The sequence below is a fragment of the Rattus norvegicus genome, chromosome 19 (assembly GCF_036323735.1).
Source record: "Rattus norvegicus strain BN/NHsdMcwi chromosome 19, GRCr8, whole genome shotgun sequence".
Classification (NCBI taxonomy): Eukaryota; Metazoa; Chordata; class Mammalia; order Rodentia; family Muridae; genus Rattus; species Rattus norvegicus.
In genome coordinates this window covers 71,162,165-71,174,831 of record NC_086037.1, presented here as the reverse complement: position 1 = coordinate 71,174,831, position 12,667 = coordinate 71,162,165, and the positions used below count along the sequence as shown (strand labels likewise).

At 50.2% G+C, this 12,667-nt stretch overlaps 1 protein-coding gene across 4 annotated transcripts in view; it reads right to left on the bottom strand.

Moving 5' to 3' along the window:
- The window catches only part of Slc35f3 (solute carrier family 35, member F3), a 270,686-nt gene that overhangs the window by 95,998 nt on the left and 162,021 nt on the right, over positions 1-12,667 (bottom strand). The window contains exon 1 of one of the 4 annotated variants that reach the window (XM_039098216.2): positions 7,494-7,820. The exons of the other annotated variants lie outside the window; for them this stretch is intronic. Coding sequence (XP_038954144.1) covers positions 7,494-7,569 — 76 coding nt within the window. The 5' untranslated portion in view covers positions 7,570-7,820. Of the gene's footprint in view, positions 1-7,493; positions 7,821-12,667 lie in introns of those variants that run through there. 4 annotated transcript variants of the gene reach the window in all.

Sequence of the window (12,667 nt, the reverse complement as noted above, 5' to 3'; positions counted from 1 at the left end):
GTCACACACACAGACAAACACACAGAGAGACACAGAGACAAACATAGACACACAGATACATACAGACAAATACAGAGACACACAAAGACACATACACAGACACACAAATACACAGACACACAGGTGCACATACATACATAGACCCACACACAGTCACACACACAGTCACACACACAGTCACACCCACACACACTCGTAAAGGAACCAACTGGCTTACTTCATCTGATAGCTTTGGTAGTTTTTAGTCTGCTCTAACTCTCTGCTAAGGATCACTCTCTGTGGTGGATGAAACAGGTTTGGGATCCAGGCTGAGCATCTCCATGCTCATGTGTCTTAGTTTTCCAAACTCTCACACTGCCCTTTTCCTCACCCCCAACCCCTGCTCCATTACCGTCTCCCCATGGAGCCCAGGCACCAGGGTGTCCCCGAATATGCCTTCTCTCCGCTCCTGCTCCTGAATCTTCAGTAAACCTAAGCAGTGGCTACCAACTACCTTCTCTCCTGGTCTATGAGGCTCCCTCTGTCAGCAACGCTGTCTTAGTGGCAGCCAGGGACAAAGGCCACGTCCTTGCCCACATCACCCCAACCATACTCCCAGAAGAGGCGAGTGAATGCATGATTACCCATCATTCCAAGCCTGACAAGAAGACGCATCCCGAGGAGGATTTGGAGGTCAGGTTCGGGCTTTGTGGAAATGGTCCTGTTGGCTCATGTCATTTTCCCCAAGAAGAGTGGAGGTGACAGGAGTGGACCCTGGGCCATGTCAGTCTTGGGCAGAAGTGAGTTCACACTTGCTGAAATGTCTGTTTGTTTCTACTTCTTCCACAGAAACCGCAAAGATTTGCTTGTTTATGTGTTGGTCTCTTAGGCGGTGTGTGTGTGGTGGTAGCCGCCTATGTGTCCGCATAGGCGTGAATGCAGAGATCAGAGGAAGATGCTGGAGGTCCAGCTCTGTCCCTTGCTCCATTATCCCTGGACACAGGGTCTCTCACTGAGTTAGGAGCGAGGTCACAAGCCATTGCTCCATGCAGCTCTGGGGCTACAGGCATGCAAACACCCACTCATGCATGATGGTTTGCATGGGCACTGGGGATTTGAACTCATGCCTACGTGCTTACATGGCAAATGCTTTACTCGCTGAGCCGTCTCCCAGCCCAGCAACAGGTAATCTATTCCCACGTGTACGAACCTGCCACTTCCCACATTTTAGAAACTCTATGGCTTTATGGATGATAGATTTGATTAGCATATATAATTGTCTTCATCTTGTTTATTTCCAGCTTAGGACTGACCAGGCAGATGCTGATCTTTGGGTTCAGAGACCTTTTGCCAAGAACCTACTCACCCTGACCCTACAGAGGTATCATTGAGTATTTTATCATGAGTTTGTTTGTTTTTTAGTATTATGATTAGAATATGAAGCATCCCCTGTTAGGTCTGTGTTTTGAAAGCTTAACCCCACCCCCAGCTGGGAGGTGAGGCCTGGGTTGAGGAAGCAGATCTTGGTGGAATAGACCTTGGAGGATGTTACCTCTTGCTACATCCTGACCTCGGTCTCTGCTTTCTACCTGCTGTGATGGGAGCTGTCCTCCCTGGCACACACCGGCAGCCATGATGCTCTGTGCTAGTGTACACGGACAAAACACCACAGGGTTGAGCTTCCTAAAACAGTGAGTTGAAATAAATCTCCCACCAGTTGTTTAATATACTCAGTGGTAGGGTTCAGCTAGCCAGACCTGCTCTGGGGGCAGCTGAGATGGCCTCACACCCCTGGGGCAGAGGTACCAACAGTGTCATCACCAGTAGCCATCGATCCCAGGATCCTGGATGAGGATCCAGAGCATCGAGTCACACACACCACAGTGGGAGCCTCAGTGGGAGCCACATACTCATTATGTGCCTACCAAACTCCTCAAGCTCATATAATTCTCGCTTCTTAAATGGAACCCAGATATTTCAAAGTCTTTGGCATCTGTATCCAAGCCCTCTTGTTTCTAATTCCATGACATGAATGGTCCCAGGAGCCTCAGACTCCTTGTTTGTAAAAGGGCTCAGCCTTTTCTAGGAGGAACTGGGCTAATAGAACAAGCTTTCATAACCGCAACCTGTCATATGGCCAGCCGGCCTCCATTCACCATTGTTAGCATGAGATAGCAGAGGATGTCTACAATCTCAGCACTATGGGAGTGAAGTCAAGATGAGCATGAGTTCCAGGACAGCCTGGGCTACACAGCAGGACTGTCCATATCTCAAAACCAAACCCAAACAAACAAAACAAAAACACCCACTCATCTGGGAGATGCCCAATCAGTAAAATGCTCGCCACGCAAGTATGAGGACCTGAGTTCAATCGTCTAGAACCCAGGTTAAAATAAACAACCAATCTGGTCAAGGTGGTGCAACTCATTTGTAATCTTAGAGCTGAGAGGATCCTGGGGCTCCTCTGGCCGGGCAGTTCAGCCAATCAGTGAGATCCAGGCAAATGAGAGACTCTGTCTCAAAAAACAAAGGGCATAAACAAAGCAAACAAGGAGCACCTGAAGAAGTAAGCTTACGATTGGCCTTTACATTGCATACACACACACACACACACACACACACTCACACACACACAAGTGCACACATTCACACACACATATACACACATGCTCACACACACCACACACACACTCATGCACACATTTATACACATGTGCATACACTCTCACACACACATACACATGCTCACATACTCATACATGCACTCATACACACATGCACTCATGTATGCATACACATGCAACACACACACCTGCAACACATACACACATTCACATACACACACACTCAAGCACACACACATTTACATGTGTGTGGTGTGCATGCACACTCACACAGGTGTGTTCACTCACATGCACATACACTCATTCACATATACACACTCATACACATGCTCACACATACACATGCAGTCACACACACACACATCCACACACTCACATGTATATATCCACACCCACATACTTTCTCACACATGCCCATGAACCTGCACTAACACCGTGACCCCCACATGAAACAACTAAACCTAAAAACTACAACAAACAAAACAAAACACTAAAATCAAATAGTTAACGGCAAAAGTACCATAATCAAACTGAAAGCCTCACCATTACAGCATAAAGCTATTAGTGTCATTCTTTTTTTTTTTTTTTTTTTTTTTTTGGTTCTTTTTTTCGGAGCTGGGGACCGAACCCAGGGCCTTGCGCTTCCTAGGTAAGCGCTCTACCACTGAGCTAAATCCCCAACCCCTATTAGTGTCATTCTTAAAGGAAACCTATCACCCCGATTTACTCAGGAGAAATTATTCAGGAGAGATTGACTAATTCATCCATGAGAGGGTTGGGCCTTAAGCCCCATCCATCGTACATCAAAGCATTTCCTGTCTGCAATGCTGACAGTTGGCTCTCCTAGGGGACTTCATTGTATTGTTTTCAACTATTAATTCCCATTGAATGTAATTTTATTGACCATGAATTAGCCGATTGTAAATATAGATGATTGCTGTAATTGCTGCTGTACTAGAGACATGCTGTTCATCAATACTCAGCATCTGCTCCTGACAGGAAAGCCAGGAAAAGGAGTAGAGATCCAGGTACCCTGTGAGAGCTGTTGGGAGCCTTCACGTGGTCAGGAGCCATTTTTAAACCTCAACTCCACTCTCCACCAGAGGGCTAGCCCCACCTCTCTTCTTCTTCCCAGCCAAGCCTATACACATTGTTTCTTCTGTTTGAAGTAGCTTCTCTTTCCCTCTGTGCCTAACAGTTTTTCTCATATCCTCTGGCCTCTGGGATAATACCTCTACCTTACAGGACTTCCTCTTCAAGAAGGCTACATCTTCTGGAAGGCTCCACTAGGAAGGTTGCTCCTCAGAAAGCCTCCTTTCAGAAGGCCATTCTCCTCAGGAAATCTTCCTCCTTGGAAAAGCCTCTAGAGAAAGAAGTCTCTTCAAGAAGGCGTCCTTCTTACAGAGGCATCTCGTTGGAAAGGCCTCCTTGGAGGGTCCTTTTTAAAAAGCCTGCCTCCTCCTGCCTTCCCCTAGAGAACCCACCTGCTTAAGATTTCCTCCTCGAGAAGGCCACCCCCTCCTTAGAAAGGCCACATCAGAAAGGCCTCTTCTCTATGCCTTCTCCTCAGAGAAAGCTACCTCCTCCTCAGCCTCCTCCTCAGAAGAACATCTCGTCAGGAAGGCTTCCTCTCAGCCAGGCCTTCTCATCAGGACTTCCCAGAGAAGCCTGATCTCAGAACCCTGCCCCTTAGAAGCTCTCCCTTCCAGAACAATCACCTCCTCAAGAAGGCTTCCTTCCTAGGAACATCTCCTCAATTTCCAGCATTTCTGTGACATCATGTTTTGATTTCCATGCTGGAATTTTTTTTTTACCTTTTATCTGATAATTTATCTACTCATACATCTCCTTTAAGCTAATGAAGCCAACACTGCTCAGCTTTTCACTTTCAGGGTCTCGCTCAGCAGCTACGGACCACGAAGTCCAGAGAGATGAAGTAAATGTTGAGTAATGAAGTCACTCTGTCCGTCTTCCTACCTCTGAGTTCAACCAAGCCTTGCATTTTCTATTTTGGTTTTATAGGTACCACATGCTGGTGCCTTCTTGCCTTCCCTCAGATGACACGCCGCACAGGCTAATAAATATTTCTCGCCCTCCGCATTCCATCCCTGTAGCCTATCAACCACTCACACACAAACAGCTTCAGAATGGAGGCCGCTTTGTCCTGTGCACTCAAGGCAAAACAAAACAAAACCAAAAAAATGGTTTAACAACTCCAAAGAAACACACGATATGTAATTAGTTTAGAAAAATAGACCCCGAGTCAGACCGAACAAAAGGCCTTAGGGGGGAAAAGTCAGGTAGAGAAAAAGTGCTCTGTGTGAGCCTACCAGTAAGGAGCAGGCCTGTCAGCCGGCCTGTTGACTTGTCTTCTACATGTAGAGAGGCGAGATGCTTGAGGAATGAGCTAGAGGACCTGTGACCGGAGGACTCTAACCATACATGTGTGTGCTCACGTGTGCACACACACAGAGTTACACACACACACACACACACACACACACACAGCACCTACTGTGTGTGATGGGCACGAGTCAGGTATTGCCTTTCTTGTATTTCCTGACTCAGTGCTCTGCTGAGGCAGGCTGTACGTATCTTACCTCCTTTACAGCTGAGGAAGCTGAGGCTCAGGGTTCTCCATACACCCAAGCCATACTCTACAAGGGGCAGAGTCAGTCCTCCATCCATCCTGCTCTTAACTCTATACCTTTGCCTTGAGCCACGGATGTGCATACGGAAATGTAGGTTGCCATGACAGTGTAAGAGGAAGACATAGTCACTAAGGTAATGGGGGAGGGCTATCAGTTTCATCCCCCACCGCAACCTCCAGACTTGGGCTTAGGGACCCTCCCCCATGTGTGCTCATGAGTGCTCTCGCTCTCTCTCTCTCTCTCTCTCTCTCTCTCTCTCTCTCTCACACACACACACACACACACACACACACACACACACACACTCACTCACTCACCCCTACCAACCTCTATCTAGAGCAATGGTTCTCAACCTAATGCTGTGACCCTTTAAGGCAGCTCCCTGTGTTGTGCTGACCAGCAACCACAAAATTATTTCATGGCTACTTCATACTGTAATTTTGGTACTGTTATAAATCATAATGTAAAGGCTCACCACTGACGGTGAGCTCAGGTGAGCCTCCCTGAAGCTCGCTAGGGGTGCATATTACCTGTTGCTGCATTGGGGAGCCATCTCAACCCGCCTTTCTAGCAGATGGAAATGCTTCCGTGAAGGAGCTTCCGGGGTGGATCCTGCAGCTTCTGATCCCCTCCTCTCTCACACGTGTACAGAAGGAGGCCCGTGTAACACTACCATCCCTAGGAGAGCAAGTCCTGCTGGTTTCTGATGCCTATAATCCATACCAAGCCTTTCTTGAGAATAGGATGTTTGGGGAGGAGACAGCCACAAAGAAAGAAAAAGTAAAGAGAAACGGGGATCTGCACGCTACTGCGAGATGCCATTCTGATAAAAAAGGGACGACTTTGGGGTCCCACAGCTTATGGTTCCTTGTATATCACCATATAGCAGCTGTAGACTTTGGAGCAGTCTGCCACCCTTCTGGGCCTCTTGGGCCTCATCTGCAGGTATCAGGATAGATCTAGTGTGGAGCTGGGAATACACACCTACCTACCTCTGTCTAGTGCAGTAGGTCTTAACCTCCCCAGTGCTGTGACCCTTAAATACAGTTCCTCAGTTTGCGGTGACCCCCAACCATGAGATTATCCCATTGCTACTTCATAACTGTAATTTCCCTACTGCTGTGAATCATAATGTAAGTATCTGATACGAAGATGTCTTCTATGTGACCGCAAAGGGTTCACAACCCACAAGTTGAGAACCACTGGGCTAACAGCAACTGGTCCTCAGGCTTATTCCAACAAGGAACACACACAGGTGGGTACAGGGACCTCACAGACCCATAGAGGGCGTGGGCATAAACCAGAGAGTCTTTGGAGCCATTCCTACCCCAGTCAGCAAAGACATGGATGGAGGTTCTTGGACAGTAGACAGGTACTCCTTTCTACTCCGTTAGCTACAGAGAATTCCTCCCTTTGCAGCTGCCTCCTGCAGGAGGAGCTGAGAGCTAAGAGGACCCCTTCCTTTGGAAAGCAAGGTCCTCTTTCAGGCCAGCAGAATGACAGCTGTGTCTGAGTAACTCACAACCCTCCTCCGTGGCCCCTTCTCTCTCACATCCCCCGACTGGGGGCGGTTCCGTGCTGAAGAAAAGACAGGCAGTGCAGGAACACTTTCTGGGGGGCCTCTCAGAGCCCCTCTCTTCCCTATCAGGCCTGGGTAAGAACGTGTTTACAGATGGGTGCCGGGCCGGGATTCTCCTCACCTGCCAATCTCTCCCCACCTGCACTCAGCCAGACTGGTCTCCTTTAGCTCCCAGTAAAGATGGGCCTCACCTCTGGGCTCCTGGGGTGGGGTGCCAGAGGGATGCTCCTAACACAGGCCACCCACTCCTCTGTGTGTGTGTGTGTGTGTGTGTGTGTGTGTGTGTGTGTGTGTGTGTGTGTGTGAGAGAGAGAGAGAGAGAGAGAGAGAGAGAGAGAGAGAGAGATCACTAGCTCACTGGTTGGCACTTGGCTTTCTTCTGCCTTGCGGGGACAAGCCTGGGGACAGTGAGAAAAGGCACCCAGGGGTGCAGAGCCACCAGGTGCACCGCACTGTATGAGCCCTAGATGCAGATAGCATGTCACCCCAGCAAGAGCTCCAAGCCTCTGGAGCCTCCAGGTCCCCGCCGGCGGCGACGCTGCACTGCGGACAGCGTCCCGAAGCTGCCGCCCCCGCCCCACTAGCAGCCAGGTGTCCCTCCGGGTCAGGGACAGACGCCTCAGGCCCGGACACCCCAGCGCCATGCGGCCGCGCGTTTACCTTCCACTTTGGTGAGGGTCAGGACCGGACTGTTGCAGGCGCTGAGCGGGGCCACCCTGGCCGAGTGCTTCTTCATGGTGAGCCGGCCGCCAGCAGGAGCGCCGCCGCCGATCGCCTACATCCTGGGGCCGGGCGGCGCGCCTCTCCGGGCCCGCGGCCTCCTGCTGGCCCTCGCCTCTGGCTCCCACGGGCTGCAGCCCGCTCCTGTCGCGACTCACTGCGGTGGCCGCCCCGCCGCGCACATCCTCCTGGCCGCGCAGCGCTCCACACACGCGCGCACAGCCTCCTACTCCCGGCTCGCTGCAAACTCCAACGTCACGTACAAGTGCACTCCCCACGCCCACCCGGCAGGCTCACCTGCTCCGCCCCCGCCCGGGACGCCCGCCCTGCAGCCCACGGTCGCGCCCTCGCTCCCAGCCGCGTCCTGACTGCGGCGGCCCCGGGCTCCCTGGTCTTCCAGGAGCCCTTTCACCGGGCCAGGGAATCTTAAGGAGACCCCTGGCAGTAAAGACCTGGTGTTGCACCAGTTTATTGCAGGTGGTTGGCGCTGCCTGGGGCACATCAGGAGGGGCCCCAGAATCGTTTCACAGAGAGTGAAGGTGAAGGTGGGGTGGAGATTCCCCAGCTTGCATTCCCTACTGGAGGGCTAGAAGATTATTTTCTCTGTCCCCAATCCCAGTCCCTGAGGACAGCTCTATTCAGGGAAGAAAATGTAAAGTCCATAGAAGAAAGCAAAGGCTTAAGGGCCGGAGTGACCTTCTACTGTAGGTGCATAGAACACCTGCTGCTCTTGCAGGGAATTTGGGTTTGCTCCCCATCCCTCACCCCCAACTCTTAGAAGGTGGCTCACAACCCACTGTAACTCCAGTTTCAGGAGACCTGACGCCCTCTTCTGGCTTCAGCCGGCACCTGCACACACACTGTGCACATACAGCCAGCCAGCCAATACATGTATACATAAATAAAAATAATTTCTTTTTAAAGGAAAAGGCTTGAGAGGCCAAGCTCCCATGGGAACAAGAAGATACTGCTACACTGTGCCCACCCCTAAAGACTACAGGTTTCTGGCTCACGGTGCTTGTTAAAGGCAGCAAGATCACCTTGAATGGCCACCCAGTCCTGAGTGCTGTTTACTGGCTACTGTTAAACCCTCACAGGGTATCATCAAGATTCCCCTGCCAACCTCCTTGCTGGTGGATTCACGCAACTCCTGCAGCCCCTAAACTCCAAGAGTTCCACCTAATGGGTTCTCATTCACTAGTGCCCAGATCTCAGGGTTTGTCCCTGGGGGCTCTACTGGAATCTGGCTCAAGGTGATTATTAGAGCTTCAGAGTTCTGTCTCAGAATTGCGATTGCATTGTAGGACATCGTTATTATCCCCATAAGGACAGCAGGTGCAGGAGAATGGTACCACCACCACCAAAGTCCCTTAGTGCCCTTCCTACCAGCTGTTTCACCTGCATGCGCCCAGGTGTCCGGAGGACGCAGCTCCTAGAAGTAGGCTACTCTTGAGTCATCTTCCTGAATGGCAAAGATAAACACAGGGATAGAATATACCCGGGGCCAGGGCTCCTCAAGGTTGTTCCCCATCTCTGCAGGGAAGAGGCTCCCAGGTCCCTGCAGAGCCCTCTAGTGGTAGTCTCTGCATTTCTCTTGTCCCACCAACACCAGTCACTACTGATGGGAAGCTGTTCCCTTCTTTGTATATGATCTTAGAGGTCAAATTAAATGTGCTAGTGTCTTAGTCAGGGTTTCTATTCCCACACATACATCACGGCCAAGAGGCAAATTGGGGAGGAAAGGGTTTATTCAGCTTACACTTCCACATTGCTGTTCATCACCAAAAGAAGTCAGGACTGGAACTCAAGCAGGTCAGGAAGCAGGAGCTGAGGCAGAGGCCATGGGGAGGGATGTTTCTTACTGGCTTGCTTCCCCTGGCTTGCTCAGCTTGCTTTCTTATAGAACTCAAGACCACCAGCCTAGGGGATGGCACCACCCACAATGGGCTGGGCTCATTCCCAGCCCATAGTGATGAATGGGCTCCCCCTTTCATCACTAACTGAGAAAATGCCTTACAGCAGGATCTCATGGAGGCATTTCCTCGATGGAGGCTCCTTTCTCTGTGGTAACTCCAGCTTGTGTCAAGTTGACACACAGAACCGGACAGTACAGCTAGGCTGTACAGTAGTGATATCCACCAAGATGCATTGTATGAGGTGAAGGCCAAGCATGTCCTTAACCTGCTCGGGGGTCTTCAGGCCCTCGTTGTCTGAAGGACCTTTGGGGGAATCACAGCACAAAGTTGCAGTTCTGAGAGCCTCAGGTCCATTCCTGATCAAATGCAGCTACATGCACATGTTTTCAGGCCCCCTGTCGTATTCCATCTATAGGGCTGAAGTGAGGTTTAGCCTTCCTAAAGACAACCACCAAGGCATGGGGAAGCATCTTAAAGAGAGCCAACCACCCGAGTCGCAGCTTTGCCGATGGAGGAGGTTGTCGGGAGCCACCTGTCAGTCACCTCAGTGCAGGTTCTACCCTGAGAACGAGAAGCTCAGACTCTATCACGAGGTTCCACCCCCTCCCCAACCTGTGCTGGTGTCTGTATGTGCAGGATTTTTGCATGTGTGCGCGCACACAATTGAGACAGGGGTTAGAAGGCTCACCCGGGAGGTTGAGAATTTAGCTCAGTGGTAGAGCGCTTGCCTAGTAAGCGCGAGGTCCAGAGTTCGGTCCTCAGCTCCAGAAAAAGAAAAGAAAAAAAAAATAGAAGGCTCACCCGTTGTTCCCCAAAAGCCACCTATCATGTTTGTTTGAGATAGGTCTTTCACGGGCCTGGAACCCGAGAAGTAGGCTAGGCTGGCCCCACAGAAGTCACCACCTCCAACTTTTAAAGTGTGGACTCTGGTCCTTGGGCTTGCAGGTCAAGTACTTCATAGATGGAGCCATCCCCATAACCTCGATCGTAATTCATCCTCTCTGAAGATCACCTCAGGCTTCCTAGTTCTGAGGGTGGGAACGGGGCCTGTGTGTGTGCAAGGCAAGCATTCTACCAGTGGGCTGTCCTGGCCATACGTAACACTGCCTCTTATCTCCTGGTGTTTCTGTTAGATTTGTATTATAAAAAAGGTAGAAGAGCTGAAAGAAATTTTCTAAAACTATAAACATGATAATCTCCCAAGCCATGGTAAAGTTTGGGAGTGTATGGAATCACCCCTCTAGGTAAGAATTGTCACAGCTTGTCCATATCTGACTGCCATCTTTTGCCACATGTCTGGTGAGATCAGACTCCTACTGCTAGGAGCTGTTCCACCGTTTGGCTGGAGAGACGGCTGAGTACCAGCTACTCTTGCAGAGGACCCAGACTATTCCCAACCCCTGCATGGTGGCTCACCACCGCCTGTAACTCCAGCTACAGGGAGTCAGACTCCCTCTTCTAGCTTTTGAGGGCCCTAGACATACATGTGGGCACAGGCATAGGTGTGGGCAAAACATCCACACACATTAAAAACAAAACCAAATGAAACTACACTATCCAGGCCCGGCGGCAGGTGGGAGTTGGGGCCGGAGGACTGCAAGGTCAAGTCCTGCCTGAGAGACGAAGTGATGTCAAGGTCAGCTTGGGCGACTTAGTGAGACTCTGTTCCTAGAGGAAACTAAAAGAGAGCTGTGAACAACACCCAGGGGTAGGGTGCTTGCCTAGTATGTCTGAGTCTCTGGGTTCAGTGACCACATAGAGAAAATAATTATACACTTAAAAGGATGAACCTGGACCTCTGTGAGCCACAAATACTAAAAACTGGGGGGATACCGTAGACATCCTAACCTTTATACATAAACGTGTATGTATGTAAGGGAGGTATATGGAGACATACATGTAGTGTATGTAGTACATATACATGTGCACAAACGCTGTATTACTTAGAGTGTTACCTTTACCATATGGGAGTGTTCTACTGTAGGGTGACCACTCTCTTCTCTTCTATCTGCCTCTTACAAAAACGAATGCTGATTATGACTGATTGTCTTCCTCTACCTTGTTTTGTGTGTATATGCAGCCTGTGTGTGTGTGTGTGTGTGTGTGTGTGTGTGTGTGTGTGTGTGTCACACATTGCATACACACGTCATGGTGTTTGTGTGATGGAAGTCTGAGGACCGTTGTCAGTACCAGCCCTCACATTCTGCCTTACTGTGGTGCTGTCTTTGTTGTTTTCTGGCTGTGTGTCAGGCTAACTGGCCAGATCGCTTCCCAATCTTCTCCTGACCCTGCCTCCCATCTCACAGTAGGATCACCGGGATTACAGGCATTTAAGCTTTTATGTGACTTCTGGGGGGTTTGAACTCAGGTCCTTTTGCTTGCACGGCAAGTGCTTTACCCACTGAACCGCCCTGCCATTGTGAGTTTGTCTTTCTCATTGTCTACGGTAGGTGCTATGAAGCCTTTTTCTTAGTGTGCTGGAAATTTAAAAAAAAAATTTTAAATGCAGGAGGGTTTTCAGGAGTGGGGAGGTAGGCAGACTATTTCAATTAATTCACTGTGAAGTAGCAACACTGCCCTTCACAGAATTAAATAGTTAAGAATAACAAATTATTTTTGTGGTTACTGGTACTTAGAAAGAATCACTTAAAGAGGCTCCAGGAAGCAGATGAACCAGAGGACAGTGCTCGGAAGTGTTCAGAGTGGAGCCTGCCTCGCCTGCCCAACGGGGAAGGGGACCTGAGTCTGGCCAAGAAACTTGGGGCAGCATCAGCAGGCAGGGGTGAGGATGTCCCTTCCAGTCTGGTCAAGGTCAAGGAAATGAGGCATGTGGGTGCTCAGTAGCCCTCCCATTACCCCATACTCTTTCCTCTCTCAGGACCAATAAATTGACTCTTCTCTCTCCTGGTTGAGGGTAGAGCATGATCCCTGGATGTCATAGCTGGACGTCCATCTATGTCCCTCCATCCCCAAGTCCGCCCTCCTCCTGACATCTCACAGTGAGGAGATAACACCTCACCCTAGCATTGAGCCGAAGCCTAGAGCTGGGGTCACACTGAACATAAGTAGAGACAGAGGTTGGAGCAGCAGTGTCTGCTTCTTTTGTGAATCCTCACCAGGGCCCTGTTTCATGTGCTCAGGGGTGACTCCAGGTGGTGCCTTCTAGAGGGCAGAGCCAAGTATGCTGGGACTGAGCAG